This window comes from Cucurbita pepo, chromosome LG15 (assembly GCF_002806865.2).
Source record: "Cucurbita pepo subsp. pepo cultivar mu-cu-16 chromosome LG15, ASM280686v2, whole genome shotgun sequence".
NCBI lineage: Eukaryota > Viridiplantae > Streptophyta > Magnoliopsida > Cucurbitales > Cucurbitaceae > Cucurbita > Cucurbita pepo.
The window spans coordinates 8,212,327-8,230,764 of NC_036652.1; the positions used below are offsets into that span (position 1 = coordinate 8,212,327).

An 18,438-nucleotide genomic window follows, 5' to 3' on the forward strand; every position below is an offset into this window, starting at 1 on the left:
ATGATTGATCAAGACGGCTACTTCAACGAGATTGAATGTTTAATGGAGAACCTCAAATAGGTTTAGAAAAATCAATATTATTAAAGATTTTCTTTAAATTTTTAGAAAATGTAAAGCAAAACTAAAATTTTAAACATTTCAAATAATTAAATATATATTTAGTCCACAATAAAAATAATGATAATAATGAAAAGAGGTTTACGTAATGGATCTGAATTTGAAAGTTTTGCATTGCAACGTCAGAGTCAAAGCTGAAGCAGTTAGGGGGCGGTGGTTGCTTCTACATCCTCGCACGATCTCCGGCTGTGCATCGGTGTGATGCGGATGCAATGCACTTGATTCATGCAAGTTTGCAAGCTGCTTATGCTTAGGGCACTGGCAGCCAAGGGCTGCCGTCTCCTCGGCATTTACTTTTGACCAATATCTTCCTAAGAAAACCCCTCTTCGGAGGGAAACGTAGGGTCGTTGTTTGGGACGTCAATAGTTTGACGGGTCAAATCGATATCAACAAGGTATACTTTTTCGAGTATGTTTTTCTTTTCGGTGACTCTATTATCAAAATTTAAAGTTAATTGAATTTAACTTCTGGTGATAATCGACAATAGGAAGCATATGTGCGAGAATAAAACATTTTAAAAAGACTGTGTATTGTTGTTCTACGGAGATGGTACGGAATTCTAGTAAAAAGCTGCCAAATCCATGCATATTCCAAATCCTAATGTGAATCTTGAACGCTATAGTTCGATAAATATTCAATAAATATAAAGTTAGAGATTCGATTTGTAAATATATTTTGAAGTTTCTTACGAAAAAAACATTTAAAAAAAATTAATAAATAGGTTTGTGCACATATTAAAAAAGATAGAAAAATATCATATTATTAGTATTTAGGTTTATTTTGGTGGTCTTATATAACGTTAATTACAGCCCTTCCCCATTTTCAAAACGAACTACTGGGGAATCAATTGCACATCCTATGAATTCGGATTCTTCCACAAGAGACACCAACAAGATAATAAACAGTTGGCATATGAACAACAACTTCTTACAACAGCTCAAACTGGTCTAAAATCTATGGTAGATAACAAGAGGCAATCATCGAGAGACGACCTGTTCTTTTATCAATCTCTCAAACTAGCCTTCTCGTGCGCTGTAGGTGACTTGGAAGCGCTGGAACTCGAACTGCTACCGATCTTTGAAGTTGTCCGGTAACTTTTCACCAGTGGAACCAGTGACTGGACAACATCGACCATCAGCGGCCTGTAATCTGCCTCCGGTTGAACACACATTGCTGCGATTGCTGCCACTTGAACAACGTCCTTCATGGAGTACTGACCCTCCAATGCAGGGTCCATTATATGCATCACTCCCTCCCTATCAGTCAGCCTCGGCAGAGCCTGTCGGGCGACACCGTCCGAATATAACGAGAAATAGTTATTGAAATTTAAGACATTAGAAGCCAAGATTCCGAGTCGTCGAGGCTGGTTTGAGAACTTCGATCATATATATATCTACTTCTTCTTTCGTCATAAGCAAATTGAAATGGTTAAGAAGCTCACCCAAGAAACAAGGGAAGCTTCCCCAGGAGCTCTCTTTATATCAACTGGCACTCTGCCTGTGAGCAGCTCCAAGAGGACAACCCCATAACTATAGACATCTGACTTAGTTGTTAAATGCCCTGTTAGAGCATACCTGCAAGAAAAAGTGACCTTGAAACGATGAAATGCAAAACAACCTATAAAAAGGCATTTCACTTGTGCTGGTAAAAGAATCAAACGTTTTCGTGAAAAGTTCTCACTCTGGGCCAACATATCCTTGTGTCCCCAATACTCGAGTGGAGACGTGACCACCGGCTTTGTCTGAGCCGATCTTTGCCAATCCAAAATCAGAAACCTTAGCATGAAGATTTTTGTCCAGCAGGACATTGCTGCTCTTGAAATCCCTATGAATTACAGGGGGGCTTACATGTTCATGTAAATACTCCAAACCTTTGGCAGCTTCCAGAGAAACTCGCAGCCGTGTTTCCCAGTCCAACTTAAAGCTGACGGAATTTGATCCTGAACTTGAAATTTCATGAATTAAAATACAAAAAGAAAATTCATGTGCTACATTAGCAACGAAACTCCAAGGTCTATGTGCTCAACTCTAGAAAGGGAAGCATCTTTCCCTTTGAAGGTGTGTGGGAAGGACAACTAACGGATAGGTCCAATTAAATTGAGCTTATGTTGTCTTTTGGATAACCAGGAGTCGAGCTTTGCTCCCCTATACCTGAGGCACCGGCGCCTACCTCAAGGTCTAGATCCAAAAGACATAATGTAACAGTCCAAGCCCACCGCTAGCAGATATTGTCCTCTTTGAGCTTTCGCTCAAGGTTTTTAAAACTCGTCTGCTAGGGAGAGGTTTCCACACACACACCCATATAAAGGGTGTTTCGTTCTCCACACACACACCCATATAAAGGGTGTTTCGTTCTCCTCCCCAACCAATGTGGGATCTCACATATAAGGCTTTTGGTATTAAGCTCACCCGAAGGTTCAAACTTAGGACCTCTCTAAGCCAATATGACCAAGAGACCCCAAGCCCTTGCCAACCGTGCCAATTGAGCTAATGTTGTTAAAAGAATCAATTTTCCAAATAAATCTTCTACTACTTACTCCTAACAGGGTATAAATGTTCTTGCAGACCGCCATTCACCATGAACTCGTAAACCAGCACTTTATGATTGTTATCTGAGCAATACCCAAGCAATGCCAACAAATATGGCGAATGAAGCCGACTTAACAAGTCCACCTATTGACAATGTTATCAACTATTCAATAATCAACTTCTAAAAAGGCCTACACGTCTTGTTTAGTGTACTAAAAGCACGTCACAACAGTCCTTTTGAGTGAAAACTAAGCCCATTTCTACAAAACAAAAAGAGCCAGAAGCATACAAAATGAGTCTATGGAATTACCTCCACTTTAAATTCCTCCTCTCCCTGCTTCCCGGCTTGATCCATAAGCTTAATTGCAACCTTTCGCCCATCGTTAAGGACTCCCCGATATACACACCCAAAGCTACCATGCCCAACCACATTTGACTTGCTGAAACCACCGGTCGCTGAGTATAGCTGCTTGAAGGTGAACACTTGGAGACCTTTCTCAGTGGAATTTTTTTCAACATTTTCAAAACTACCTTCGTCTTCAAGATCAACCCCTTCAAGAATTGAATTACCAGCACATATCAACTAATGCCTCATCAATTTTCTGATATATGCAGAAAAACCAAAAGTTTAAAAGCTTATGCCAAGTTAAACTAGGAATCAAATCATTTGAAGCATAGAAGCCTATAGTAGGCGACAAAGTACTAGTGATTTCAATGGCTTGCATTATTTTCTTGTTTTGATAAGGAATAAAGTTCAAAGAATATGGGACAGTATCACGATTTCTTGATCCAGCCCAATCAATTTATTACATGGGAAAGGAAAACTATAAAACTTCAATCTCCAAGCATTTTCACATAATAAGACTAAATTATATACTTCAGAAGCTTGAATTTCCTTACACTACAATAGCTAGATCATAACAATCCTAGCAATTAATGAACAGCGTTAAAGGAAGTATAGAATTAATTCACTAACTACACAACATCACACAATATCCTCCTTAGTCAATAGTCATTACTGTTGTGCCGACAAGTTTTGTTCATATGGAAGAAGACATTTCAGAAACATAAAAGAAAAAGGCCATAGGAGCAGGAAATGATAGGAAATGAGGCGTACTTTTGCGGATCTTGAGGCGCTTGGAGACCTTGTTGCTGATATAGCAGTAATAGCTGAAAGCGACGAGCAACGAAACGAGAGAGAGGGAAGCAAGTACAACGATTACCACAAGAACGAGTAGCTCTTTTCTTCCGTGATCGTCTTCAACTTCCATTTCTCAGATCCAAACACCGAACCCCGGCCCCTCGAGCAAGCGAGATTTAAGAATTTGGAGGAATGGCGGTGAAGCAATGATTCAGTTTTGGAGGTTTTCGTATTTTAGAGAGACTCTTCTCACCCACTCTCGTTCCGTGCCGTTTTGTGTTCTTTTGTTTTATGGCGCGGAGAATAGTAATTTTTCAGAGGTTTTTGCAATGAGGTCCCTGTTTTTCTCTGATATTACCGCTAAGCCCTACCTTTTTTTTTTTTCTTTTTTCTTTTTTTCTGAACTTATATAATTTGGCCAATTAAATTCATGCATAACTTAAAATAATGCTAGAAAAAAGCTTGGATCAATGAATAATTTTATTTTATTTAAGTTAATTTTTAAACTTAGTTTAAATGAAATCAAATAAAAATAATTAATAATCAATAATATATAATCTAAGTTAATTTATTGGTGAAAGTTTATATTATAACTTTAATTTTTTTGTGACTATAACAACTAAGAGCATAGAATTTGAAGATGCATTAACTATTAACTATAGTTAGTTAAGGGTTACAATGTTTATATATCTTTATTTTAATCATAATATGAAAATTCTATTCCTAAAGTTGAAAGAATATTCGAAAGAATATTTCAAATAGTTTATTTATATCATTACAATAATATTAGAAATAAAAATCAAATTTAACTACTAATTAACCTATAATTAACAACTAAATTAATACAAATAATCCATAATAACTATCTAACATCTTGCTAAATCTCGTCTTTCGTCTAATATCTTGGTACTCCAAAGGGAACCCCTTTTTACCTAGAGAGAAAATTTTCATTCAACAGATATCAAAATATACTTAAATAAGCGAAACGTCCTAAGAGACCTGACTAACAAAAATAAATAAATAAAACTTAAAAATATCTAATAGGGACGAAAATAAATTCTAATCCGTTAGTTCTTATGTGTAAGTAATTCGAAGTTCGTAAATAGTCTTAGAGATACGAAAACCTGAAAGAGAATGTAAGTGCAAGAAAAGGACCCTAAGCTATGAGAAATTTGACAAAAATGGGAAGGGAAGGTTCAAAGCCTCAAAATTCAAAGGGATCAAACGTAGGCCGACTCTCCAAGCAATAAATCAAACATATCATCGGGAGTAAGGAAGGTTGTTCCACCAACAATGAGTTCTATATCTGGCCTTCCGCTGTCAGACAATGCCTCCTGAGCTTCACGAACCTGATAAAGAGTATAAACATCATCATCCAATCCGATATTATAATTTTATCCGACTTTTCAATAAACAGATGATGGGTAGTTGATGCGTGTGTTAGTGAGACTAAGGGAGACGGCGTGTCGTGTGTTCGAGAGAAGTGCACATAAGGGAGGAAATTATTCAAGGTGGCTACGCTTCCTTGTCGAAGGTAGTCTCTCAAATTTTCAAGTTTCTATGATTTGTGTCAATTTGGTCGTTGAATCGTAAAAAGTACTTAAGAACCTTCTTATAAAGTGTCTAATAGATCCTCAAACTTTTAATTTTGTAATATATTCGTAAATTTTAAATTTGGTGTCTAATAGATGTTTGACTAAGAAGTTCCAGAGACCAATTAAATAAAAAATTGAAAGTTAAGTACTAAACTAACACAAATCTAAAGTTCGGGAACGAAATTTGTAATTTAACCTACAATCTCTCTCTTTTATGCATCTACAATATGAGACTGCCTGTTATATTATTTCAGCCCCTCTTTGTAACAACTCAAGCTCACCGCTAGCACACATTGTTCTCTTTGGGCTTTTTCTTTCGGGCTTCTCCTCAAGGTTTTTAAAATGCGTCTGCTAGGGAAAGGTTTCTACACCCTTAGAAAGTTCGTTCTCTTCTCCAACCGACGTGGGATGTCACAATGAATAATTTCTCATAGGTGAGGAGAAGAGAGAGTGTACGAGTGAGGGAAAGAGATGGTACCTCAAGACCATTGATGCCCCCAAGAACAAAAACCAGAATGACGTTTTGATCAGCAAGGCTGGGTTTTGCCTGAAAAAACAAATAAACTTAAACATTCAGCTCATTTGTATAAGAAAGCTTTAGTTTTAATGATTCCGCGAACCAAAACTCACTTGTCCAAGACCAAATCTTCCGAACCCACTTTTGAAAAGTCTCCCCATCGTGGAGGAATGGTATTCCAAATTAGGCAAATCATGCTTATTTAAGATCCTAGCCAGAAGCTTATAAAGTACTCCTTTATTTGCAAACTGATCACCATTTAAGATATTTTCCGAATTTAACGTCTCCTTCAACAGTAAATTTCTCGTCTTCGTACCGGACAACTTGTGAAGCGTCTTGAAAAGACTATCCACCCGATCGCGCAACTCTAACTTCAGCTGCATATCATCATATACTTCCTCATTAGTAGTGTTATTATCAGCATCTTCATCACCCCAGCTCTCCCACTGATCATCGAAGTCGTCGTCTTTTATTTCGCTCAATGACGTCTCTTTTGTTCCCTTCGATTTGATCCTATCTCGGTTCGTCTGAAGCTCTTCTGTTAAACCATGGAGAAACTTCAATTCTCCACCCACTGGATTTTCCAAAATTGCATCAGTAATAGCTTCTTTCATGAAATGCTCCTCTTGCCAAGAGAAAGGACCATCGGACCCAGATGTTGGGAAATTCTCTCCAGCCAGTATATAACCAATAATTGTAAGAAGCAAAGCGTCTTGAAATGAAAGAACGCCCTTTGAAGATTCAGATTTACCCACCAAAACACTTTTGTTTATAAGATCAACAATTTGTGCAGCCAGACCCTGGATAGTATCTTCAGCACTTGCTCGCAATACTTTTTCGGCACTTCGAAAGGCATCCCACCGTGTTCTGTTTGATTCCTCGATCGCAACTGTTGCGGCAGCTGCTAGCTGAAGAACACCTTTATTTCTCAACAAACAACTCTGGCTTTTAGCCAATGCCTTGATCATAGATTCCAACTCCAATTTGGTAGGAAATCCAGCACGAATTTTCCCATTCACAACAACGCTTTCCTTGCGCATAGTTTCTTGTAGCCACTTCTTAATCAGCACAGTTGCATCTTTTATTTTCCTATCTAGTATCGCTTCCAGGAACGGAGTTCCTCGAAAATTCTCGGAAGAGACGAAACAACCACTAAGTAGTTCAGGGTCATAAATTGGTGATTGCAGATTTTGATCTCTGTTGCTTTCACCACTCTTATCAAAATTTTGGGTTCCAGAATTCCAACCGGACAGAAAAGCTTCAATCCTTGCTCCAAGCCGAAATTTATCAGCTTTACCTCCATCTTCAGTAAGAATTTCTGCAAATGGTATCCGAACATCAAGAGGTGCTCGTCTACAGATACGTGGTTCGTGTTTGAGGGACGCTTCTGGACCTTTGGCATGGGTCACAGGTGCCATTCTTTTTCTGCGTGGCAATGACAAAAACATGCTGTCTACAAGTGAGTCTCCATGACAACAGGGAGTAAGAAGATCAAGAGTGCGATCGACTAATAGGAGACCAGCGGATTTCTTGCGTCGGCCTACATCATAAAGACTAGACATATCCGTCAAAAGCTTTCCAACGGTTTTTGACATATCACCAATGGAAAATATTTCCATCTTCAAGTCCATCTACATTATTCAGAAAGAAGAATCATGGCCACTATTATAAGGAAAAACATAAACTGATCCTCCACGTCCATGTAATAATTAACCAAAAATTACTTGTCATCTGGTAAATTTGTTGAATTTCTATTATAGATTAGTCAAATTTTACTTCCTCCACTTTGCAATCACAGAAATTCTCTTATAGCAATGAAGAGAAATATCAAGCTGGAAATCCATGATTAAAAAAAAAAATCCCTCAATCTGGTAAAAGGGCCAAAGAACTCGTTGAATCTTCGAATATGAATCAATGGTTTTAATCTATTCATTCAAGGACCGAAGACAACTATGTCGGGAAGGAACCAATACACTACATATTCGAAATGAAATAGATATCAGATGGAAAATACCATTGGTGCTGACAAAATTCCAGTTCAAGTCTAGTTCTAAACTTCAAAAGTTTAGGCACAAATGATAAACACAAAATTCAGTTGGATGTAAGCAAGGAGGGCCTTTTTAACGTTGTTTGCGAAAGAGGGATAAAACATACTTTCATAGAAGCTCAGGACATAAAAGCCATAAAGATGAACAAGAATAGGGAACATTTTTCACTCAACCATGAACAGAGTTATTACCTTGGCAGCAAAATGGTAAAGAAAATGTGCAGTAAGAGTTGCCCCAGGAGGAATATCATCGGCATCAGGAGGCATCCCAGTATATAAGGGTGGCAAACCAGGACTAAGGGAATCCACACTTTCTGCTGATAAGCATGCTTCAGCAACTAATCCCTCTGAAGGCAAGACAAAAACTCTGGGTGAAAACGGACACAAAATCATTGGGAAGTGATGCACAGAAACAACGAGCTTTTGCCCTACATCTTCTCGGTGACTCGTCAGAATGCCTTCGTATGAATTTCTTCCACTTGAACTAGCTTCTACGTGAGTGATGTCCTCTTCACTTGAAGTGAGTCGCGACCATCCTTCATCCTCCGAGGATATATATTTTTCCGAGTTCCTGTCCTCCGACACCACAACTTTTTTTTCACCTTTCTTAACAAGTTCCTCATAGTCCTGAACAAGTAAAGATTCATACTCATGGAATGCATCTGGTCCCAGAGGTGAATCGGGGTATGCCGAGTGTGCAACCTGCAAAGTATTTCATTGATTGAACAACAGCTATAAATCAAAATTACTCATTTGGATCCGATTGTGTGTTCAAAGTCTTCACAGTTATAGCACCCTAGTTCTACCTCACATTCAAAGCAAATACAAGTTTGGCGTAAGGGAAATGAATCACAATAAGCAGTTTAAAAGAAGCACCTCTGAGATAGATGTAAATATGGTACAATGACGAACACCTTGATGTGCAGTCAGGCAGCGTAATATATAACGATGTGCATCACTCAGAAGCCGGGATGTAAACACCACAAGTTTCTTTGCTGAAGCCAGGTTCCAACCAATCACCTTAAAAAGGTTCTCAAGATCAAGATTTATGATAAAACTACATTGGGATATCAGAATATTTTACACAATCAAATAAATGCAATCAATTGAACCATGAATAGTCTATTTGCATCAACCACTAAGTTCCTATTTGTTAAATTATTAATCTTGTAAGTTGTATGCCTACCTTTTGATTTCAGGATGATATAATAATAAGAATAATAACTATCAATAAAACAAGATGAGCAATATTTAACCTTTTGTAAAACCTCAAGAACAACTATCTTACAGCATCAAGAGAAGTCATATTTTCCAAGCTGCAGACAACTTGGACACCATGGTCAAGTAATAACGGGAATCCCCCAAGAATTTGGAAACTCTCCACACACCCAGCATCAAGATACAGTATGGAACCCTCAAGGTGATCTGATATCTGTCAAAACAGTGGGACAAAGTTATATAAACTGGTAGAAAGAGGACACATAGAACTCGATCAACCATGGTTAATCAACAAACAAAAAACTCCTTTTTGTAACTTTCACAGCCTGGCAAACAATCCTTAAATGCTGGTATCAAAAAGTATCATTTAATTCAGTTGTATGGACTGAGCAAGAAGGGGGATGATATAATGACACTCGGCCAGAAATATGGGGAGCTGAAACAGCATCAACGACTGAAAAATTACTAGACATGAAGGGTTTGCAGAAGTTAGAACTTTAAAAAAGGAAAAAAAAGTATTTATTCAATTAAACTTTACCTGGCTAATGGAATCAAGACATGACCTTGTGACATCAAGCAAAGCCATGCGTCAGGCTACAAGTCTTCAGCAGAGGATGCAAAACCACAGGAACGATATTCGGCCAAACAGATATTTAGCTTACAGCCATGCCGACAGAACAGAAGTCGATAAGCTGCCCACTCGGTTGATTCTCAGTCGGATAAAATCCTGCACATCAAAATCAGCCAAAAAAAATGAGCTCAAATTTTTAGCTCGACTTTAAAAATCACAAGAAATTATATTTCTGATCGACTTCTCCGATTTTTTCCCTAATTCAACACAAAATCACAAGAAATTTCAGCAAAAAAACAAGGAAGAGCGCGATCGATTGGAGAATTAGGAAAATTTTAAAGTAGAACCAGATTTGAGTACGCTATTGAAAAGGAACCAATTATTTATGCAATTCTCCGGCATCACAGATGAGGTTCTCCAAACATTTAGAAGGTAAAATTTAGAATAATACAGAACATTCAGCAATTATTTCGAATTCTCCAAAGGAATTGAGCAAAATTCAGTCCTAGAAACCTTAGAAAGAGAAATGAAATTCAGCAGATTCAATCAAACAAGTTTTGAAACCAGCAGGATCCAAAATCTTCGATTACTCTTGTTCCGTCTTCATTGCATACATTCTATAACAAGGAATCGAGCAAAGTCTTCCTACAATATAATCGAATTGCGCGCCAAAAAAAAGAACTTAAAGAATCCACGACGGACGAGTACCTGCGGTTCAGCTTCCGATCGGAAAGAGATTGATTCGAAGAAAACCCAGGTAAAGCCTCTGTAGTTAGAGCTTCGAAGTTGAAACTGGATCGGGACCAGGATGATCCGTACCTCTCTATACGGTACTCGGGTATTCGGGCACTCGGGCTATCTGTGGTATCTCTCTTTCTATTTTATTTGAAGGGAAAATCTAAACCACCTTCAAATATATTTATTCACATAAATATTTACACGCTGTTTTTTTTTTTTTAAAGAAAAATAGAAGAATATTTGACATTTTTCTTATTCTTTTTTATCATAATTATTACTTTACTTAATTAATAATTATTTTAGATTGATTTCGGTCATCACTCTAAATACATAGTACTCCAAATACTTTTATTTTTATTTTTTTAAAAAAAAAAAAAAAAGAGTTTTTAGTATTAATTTTAGAGTAGAAACTAATTATAATTAGAATATTGAATAAAACTGGAATATATAATATTGGGGTAGTAAGAGTCATAATTTTCAACTAAAATCGAACATATTTTTAATTCTCCATGTTTATGAAATGTCAATAATAAAAGAGTACAAATTCATATTTGACTTGTGAATGACTTGCCTTTCAATGGGCGACTTTGAAAAATCAAAAAATCAAAAAATTATTAAAAATTTATCTATTCGAGTAAAAGAAGCATATACCTTAATCAATTAAACTACACTAAAACTTAAAATAAATTCAATTATTATGTAAATAATAAGGATTAATCCAAAAACGACAGACTCGAAAATATAAGTGTTCATTATAAGTGTTCATTAGAATAGAAAAGTCAAAGTAGATAGATACAAGAGACAAACAAGCTAAACTAATTCACAGTACATACTCGGATCACAACCCAAGAGCAAGGACGCATCATCATAAGTTATTATCTGAAGCCAAGCCAAAGCTCTTTTATACCCAAATTCACCACTTACATTACCATTACCAAAGGAGGGCTCCTACTTTTTCCCACGAAGCTTGGTTCCAAGAGCTCTCTCAAGCTTGGTGATAATTTGTTGATTTGGAATGGCCTTCCCAGATTCATACTCCTGAATGATTTGTGGCTTCTCATTGATCAACTAGTAGTAAAAGACCAACCAAAAGTTTGTCATGTCTCCGTCAAAAAAGAATAATATGGGTAAAAAGCATGTAAACACAAAGATACATACTTGAGCAAGCTGCGACTGTGTAAGTTTCTTTTCAGTACGGGCTTGCATAATTGCCTTCTTCAGCTCAGTTGGCACCCGGTCATCTGAGGTTGAAATACACCAGAAGTTGGATAAAAAACATACAAATATTGTCAAACTTAGCTCTTATCATTTATTTCATTAGATAGATAGATATATATCTTAATTGAATCACAGAACCATGGAGGGAAGCTTCGTCACCGACATTATCCCAACTTACGACGAAGATAACAAACAATTGCTTCTTCTCATAGAATAGATAGTATTCAAAGGGCTACATGGATTAGATCTTCTCATATCTACTCACATTAGTTGATTGTTAGTTCGTTCGCTAACCGTTTCGGCTTCGACTCACTAGTATAAATACCGGTGTTGCAATATACTTTGGATTATTATTGAATTATAGAATAATTTCTCTTTAGTCATATACTAGTAAAGCAGTATAGTAACTTCCAAACCAATGCCATTACAAACCTAATAATACTCCTACATATTATCCTAGTAGTGCTCTTAACGACTTGAAATTCACATAATGCTCTGTTCTTCCTATGCACATATTAAATGTTCTTTTGAATACACCAACATACTTACATAATAAACTCAATAAAAATAATGAGATCAAAAAAATATGAACACTAGCATGAAATAGTATTGTTAAAGAATAAACCGCAAGTTTCAAAGTTGATTCATTATATGCCATTTAGAAACTGCCTAAATTTATCTCCACAATGAAGTAGGGATCTGAAGTACTCACGAGTGAGGTTTTCTGTCTCATCATCCAACTTCCTGGTATTCAAACTGGTACTGCTGGAAGCAGCTTTGTTCGTTCCGGCATTTGCTACAGAAAAGGGGAGAAATCAGAAAACATTCAAAGATACATTCAAAGAATTTGCTCATTTCAGATTAATGTCGATTACAAATCCCATAAAGAAATTAATCTGAAATGAACAAATTGATTTTCTTTTCTTTTTTCAATTCTTTCTGGAACATATGTGAAATGAATTCATACTACAATGTTTATAATATTTCCTTCAATAAGAAGTTTGGGCACATGAAGACGAAGGAAGGACGGGACTTAGAGCATTCAAGAAATGAAGTAATTAGTCAATTAATTTCATGAGCACCACATAGATAAAGAAAGAAAGAACTAAATGGCCCAAAAATGAAAAACATATAATCATTATTTAAACAAGAAAGACAGCATCAAATTTCAACAAACAAAGCAACACAGTACGAGTTCATCATCTATGAATTCGAACAAACATCTGAACACGATAAACAAATGATCATTTGGATTCCTTAAGATATCATATAACTATATTCCACGGTCTCGTACTTCAATAATCCTGTTAAGGCAACGCTTCCATATGTCAACTACAGTCGAATACCGTTTCAGTAAAAAAGAACACGATAATGACATCTCAAACTCAAGATCAAGAACCATGCCAGAAACATAAAAGAAAAAAAAAAAAAACTGTTGCAGGATTAACGTTCTTGATAGCGTATTAATATGAGAAAGACAACAGAAGAGAGAGATGGAAATAGGAACAAACATTTCCTTGAGGTTTCGATCTCAGCACCGGCCCGACGGGCGGCGTTTACGGCTTTCTCGTCCTTTTTGGCGGCGGCATTGGGTGCCTTCTTCCTGATGACAACCGGTTCCCAATCCTGCGAAATCGGTCCAATCCCAGCCATTTCCCTCTCCTCTACGTGCTCCTGCAACAGCTGCTGTCGAGAACGATTTGCCGCGGGAACTTAGGGTTCGGAGATATGTGGAAAAACTAAATAGAGATGAAAACTCGATATTCCCGCACGCCCGGCTGGCGGTAATAAAATATAGACTTCCAGATATCGTCACCCTCATCCAAAATGCTAAACTATTAATTAAAAAACAAAAAAACAAAAAAACAAAAAAACAAAAAAACAAAAAACAATATTTTTTAATGATAAAAAAAATGAAAAAAAAAAAAGCAATTACAAGAATAAACATTATTTATAATTTTAAACCTTATTTCAATAATATTCTTAAACTTTAAATATTTTATCAAAAATTTAAAACTTTATTTCAATACTACCTTACTCGATCGAATAATATAAAAATCAATCTAACGGGTAAATTTTTCCATTTATATATTAACCATCATTTTTTTAAAAGTAAGAGAATTAATGCAACTAATTATTTCCATTCATAAAGCTATTATTTATTTATTATTGTTGTTATTGTTTAATATTGTATTAGTGAAACTTTAAAATTATTATAAAAGTTAAAAGGTATTTCTTATTTAGCCTTTTAAATATTTTATCGGAAAAGATCATTAAATGTATCATCCTCTACAATATTAAATGTTTTCCTTCAAGGTTTTAAAACGCATCCAGATATTACATTTTTTAGGTTCTTACCTGAATATGATCACGTTGTGTGGTGATCAAGATTACATTATTTGGTATCTGGTCTTTATACGATAGCCCACCACTAATATCTCATTTTTGGGTTTTCCCTCGTAGGTTTTCCCTTGTAGGCTTCCCCTCGAGGTTTTAAAACACATCTAGTGGGGAGAGATTTTCACACTCTTAATGCTTCGTTCTTGACGATGTAGGATCTTAGAATCTACCCCTTAGAGGCTAGCGTCCTCGCTGGCACATATCCAATGGAGAGAGATTTCTACATCCTTAATGCTTCATTCATAATCGACATGGGATCTTAGAATCCACACCCTTAATGCTTCATTCTTAATTAGCATAACGCACGATGTCTAGTTCTGATATCATTTGTAACCATCCAAGTCCACCGCTAGCAAATATTATACTCTTTGGGCTTTCTCTACTAGACTTCCCCTCAAGATTTAAAAAAACGCGTCCACTAGAAAGAGGTTTTTACACTGTTGCAAAGAATGGTTTGTTCCCCTCTCTAACCGAGGTGGGATCTCGCAACAGATAATTAATTACAATAACATAAATCTAAATTGCTTTATTTGGGCCAATCCGATCCATAGTTTTCATGTTAGTATTCATATAAATACTAACAGCAAAATTGACGCACAAAAGCAACTTTATTTGGGCCAATCCAAATGCTACGAGAGGCAAGAAGGTGTGGCAGTATGGACTTGGGAGCAAGAAAGTCATTTTAGAATTCACATATTGCAAAACAAGACGGCCTTTGGGAAAGTCATTTCAGAATTCAGAGATATGGCAAAACAAAATGGCCTTTGGGAGTAATTGATACCGACACTTCATTCTGTCCTCCATCCCAATTTGCCAATGGACGAATATGTCGTTTTACCAGAATATACAGTATTCCTATTCTACCACCTCCTAAAATATACATTATTCTTATTCTACCACCTACCAAGTCCCAAATCTAAACCAATTCTTTACCAATCCATATCGGGTCCCAAACAATTCCAAGAACCTAATCCTAATAGAATCCCACGCTCCACAGGATAAGGTTGCAAAAGTTTCTCCCAAGATCCAACTACCCATTAAAAGCAATGTTTCATGAATGAATGTCATTTTTCAATTATATATGTCCGATATTGGACCACGTGTCACGAGATGATTTACTATAAGTTGAAGTAGATTGGATAAGTATAATGAAATGTACACACCGATTATAACGTAAAGAAACAAGTAGCTTATGCCAATTTGAGTTTAGTTCAACCGAAATTCATACGTTTTGGGGGAGAAAGAGCCACGTCAATGCGATGTCAAATTTCCAATCCTGAGAAGTGAAGATGAACTTTTTACCAATTCAAGTACAAAAAGAAAATATAAATATAACAATGAATATGTTAACTCCATTTATTCAAATTTAATCATCATTAAATTTCCAGGATCTTCATAATAATAATAATTCGCTCGATCATGACATCACTAGACACGACCATGACTCGAGCTGAGTAAATATCAGGAAGTTGGGTACTATAAGCAATATGGGGACTGAATTTTCAACGTCAGACAAAATCACAGAGCCCATTGGGGGAGGTGTTAACAAACCAGTGGGAGACCTGCTCACGTATCACGTCTGTTACATCAGTCGCAGGACCCCTGTGTGTGTGTGTCTAATCTTGTCCTATCCCATCTCACTAACCATTGACAAAAAGAAGAAAAAAAGAAGATATAGTTTCCAATTTCCAGACTTATCTTATTCTTAATAACAACATCTGCAAATAAAATCGAAAACTATTTTGCCCGAACAATCAGTTACTCAATTAATAACGTATTTTTTACATCAAAATTTAAAATAATAATAAAGTATCAATTGTAAGGGCAAGCTTAGCAGCATAAAATAGATAATCCAATCCAATCCACAGAAAGATGTGTAAGGCCCACACCCTTATCTGGAGGAGCACAAAATCAACTTAAGTGGTCAATTTCCGCAAGGATGCTCATAAAACATAGATCACAAACATATCCACATATTGTCAGTTGGATAACATAAAATAATATAAAGAACCCAGCAATGACCACCCAACATGAAATTTATTCGAATGATCGTCCCAATTTAGTCTACGCTAAAAGGCAATCATTCAAATAACTTTTCCCTGTTATGGATGAGTATAGAATTCACTATGTGACCTGTTAAGATGCTTTATAAAGAGAACTACTTTAGGTGCTCCGCTCCTCCTAGGGCAAAGCACCTTTTTAGTCCATGATCTCTTATACTACGCATTCCATCAGACACATACAGATATTAAAGTCCGTACGTCAAACAAAATGCCAACATAGGTATAGTACTAAAGTATGATACATGCGAGTATATTTAAATGTCTATCGTTCTTGCCAATCCAATGCTATTCTTGTAAAGTTTCACCAATAAGAACCGTAAATTTTTAAAAGTTCAGCGTTTCATCACGTATCCAGTTACCAACAATTTTCTGCTAATTAGGCAAGCATAGTTGCTGCTTCATTTTGTCCTCTAGCCATTTGTATCCCAATTTATCAATAAATGTAAAGAGTTCTTGGTTTTTCGTACAGGCACAATAACCACTATATATTAAAAAAAATTATTTTTTTTATGGCAGAGGGATGCTCTCAATTTAGAAAAAAAATGGTGGGGGAGGGAGAGGGATGAATGGAGGTGAGAAATAGAGAATGTGTCGTTGTCGAGAAATAAATCAATCAAAACTAATCAGAAGTTTAAGAATGATTTCATTGCAACCATCGCGGGTCAAGAGATGAAGTAAAAAAAAAGTGTGGATTCAAATTTCATCACATCTACCTGTCTAATATTTTAAAAGCATTTTTTTTCCACAACTAAATTAGTGGTAGCAGTTGTATCATGAAATGAAACAAACTGTACATAAACTGGCCCAATACTAAAAAGGGTTGAGAATTATTTGATTGCAAAATTTTGAAATATGAAAATTAATTTACAAAAAATACTCTTCTAATACTCTTTTATTCTCTCAATATAATCCTTAACCATTTATAAATATTTCAAAACTATCACTAGATTTGGTGTTTCTAGATTTGTTACCATGTTTAATGGAAATGGAATTTGAAACATATGTAGCAATGATCTAAAATAGTGTGACTATGTTCAAGTCCCAATTTTAGTTCTAGGTCGCTGCCACACAATTCCAAGCCCCATTTTCCATCCTATAGTCTAATGAATTTGTACTCCAAAATGTTTTTGAAATCCATATAGTTTTTTTTAAAACAAAATACAAAGTTCAATTTTTTTTTTTTTTGGTCAAATATGCACTATAACCAATCAATAATTGGCATGTTTAACTTCTCCAAGACAATTCACAGTAGTATTATATAATCTCTATCCCTTCTATTTTTAGACTACACATGTCATGCATAGACATCAATTTCCCACTAACTAGGGGCACAAGAACCTATGCTTCCAAATATGAGCCACTTCTGAGTTTGTTGGAATTAGAGATTTTGACATTTTCAAATTATGTATACAAAACTAAATTATGTTAACTTTGAATTAGCAAGATTAACAAGATACTATTTGACGGCAATTTTAATGACAGTAAAAGAAAGGGAAACGGACAATTTACAAGCTCGTGAAGGGACAAGGAATAAAAATCCAAATGACTTACCATCAGCAGATGGCTCATGTGCTGCTCCTCCACTTGGTTGACCAACACGTACGGAATAAATTAATGTTGGAATTTTCCAGAGTTTCTGAAAGCAGAATTATATGGCTTCTAAATAGTGAATTTCTTCATTAACATGTAAAAGCTAGTTTCAAGAGTAACTTTGGACTTACTACATCAGATGCTTGCTACCCGTTGCCCGTTCCATGCAATTGCCCAATGACAGGAGAGCAATACAAATCCTAGAAGACAATAGCAAACGGGCCTTTCCCGAACCTGCTGTTTCAAATGAAATCAAGTAGTAAAAAAGAACGAAAAAAAGGGCATCAAATTCAAAAGTAGTAGTTGGAAGCAACGGAAGGATTCGAAGTTCCAGGCAAGAAAAAGAATGAGAAATTGGAAGCGCGGTATCAAATTTTGTAAGTAACGTTTTTCTAGAAAAGTGAACGACTTTTCCCTCAAAAGGTATATGTTTAGGCACCAAAAAACAAAGAAAGTGGGCGATCCTGACTGTGAAAGATCAAGATCATGAGTTTAAGTTACAGTTGGGTATTAAAACTTGTTTTCAAGCTAGAAATTACTCTTAAAGCAAAAATTTCAAGACAACGGAACTAAGTTCCAATTTCCACCACAAATTATGCAAAGCACTTTACACAAGCATAGCCCATAAGTTCATTAAAATGTCAGATGTGGTCAGAGTAAGACTAAGGACTCAGAGGGATTTAAAAAAAAAAAA

The 18,438-nt window shown here is 36.0% G+C and overlaps 3 protein-coding genes across 4 annotated transcripts; all 3 read right to left on the reverse strand.

Moving 5' to 3' along the window:
* Nucleotides 1-858: 858 nt before the first annotated feature.
* LOC111811904 (probable serine/threonine-protein kinase PBL23) lies at nucleotides 859-4,054 on the reverse strand. 2 transcript variants are annotated; one of them, XM_023698958.1, is made up of 6 exons: nucleotides 3,666-3,705; nucleotides 2,957-3,198; nucleotides 2,655-2,790; nucleotides 1,799-2,057; nucleotides 1,560-1,692; nucleotides 859-1,397 (listed from the first exon to the last, which is right to left on the reverse strand). In XM_023698958.1, the coding sequence occupies exons 1-6, from the start codon at nucleotides 3,688-3,690 to the stop codon at nucleotides 1,122-1,124; spliced, it is 1,071 nt and encodes a 356-aa protein (XP_023554726.1). In that variant the 5' UTR covers nucleotides 3,691-3,705; the 3' UTR covers nucleotides 859-1,121. The 2 variants fall into 2 exon arrangements, with proteins under 2 accessions (XP_023554726.1, XP_023554725.1); XM_023698957.1 differs by lacking the exon at nucleotides 3,666-3,705 and adding an exon at nucleotides 3,764-4,054 and having other exon boundaries at nucleotides 860-1,397.
* A 767-nt stretch (nucleotides 4,055-4,821) lies between these two features.
* Nucleotides 4,822-10,624, reverse strand: LOC111811492 (sec1 family domain-containing protein MIP3). Its single transcript, XM_023698369.1, has 8 exons — nucleotides 10,444-10,624; nucleotides 9,703-9,891; nucleotides 9,235-9,378; nucleotides 8,823-8,966; nucleotides 8,139-8,648; nucleotides 6,013-7,530; nucleotides 5,861-5,929; nucleotides 4,822-5,136 (listed from the first exon to the last, which is right to left on the reverse strand). The coding sequence occupies exons 2-8, from the start codon at nucleotides 9,748-9,750 to the stop codon at nucleotides 5,008-5,010; spliced, it is 2,562 nt and encodes an 853-aa protein (XP_023554137.1). The 5' UTR covers nucleotides 9,751-9,891; nucleotides 10,444-10,624; the 3' UTR covers nucleotides 4,822-5,007.
* A 579-nt stretch (nucleotides 10,625-11,203) lies between these two features.
* LOC111811129 (multiprotein-bridging factor 1b-like) lies at nucleotides 11,204-13,483 on the reverse strand. Its single transcript, XM_023697870.1, has 4 exons — nucleotides 13,203-13,483; nucleotides 12,404-12,487; nucleotides 11,632-11,714; nucleotides 11,204-11,541 (listed from the first exon to the last, which is right to left on the reverse strand). The coding sequence occupies exons 1-4, from the start codon at nucleotides 13,342-13,344 to the stop codon at nucleotides 11,422-11,424; spliced, it is 429 nt and encodes a 142-aa protein (XP_023553638.1). The 5' UTR covers nucleotides 13,345-13,483; the 3' UTR covers nucleotides 11,204-11,421.
* Nucleotides 13,484-18,438: the final 4,955 nt, after the last annotated feature.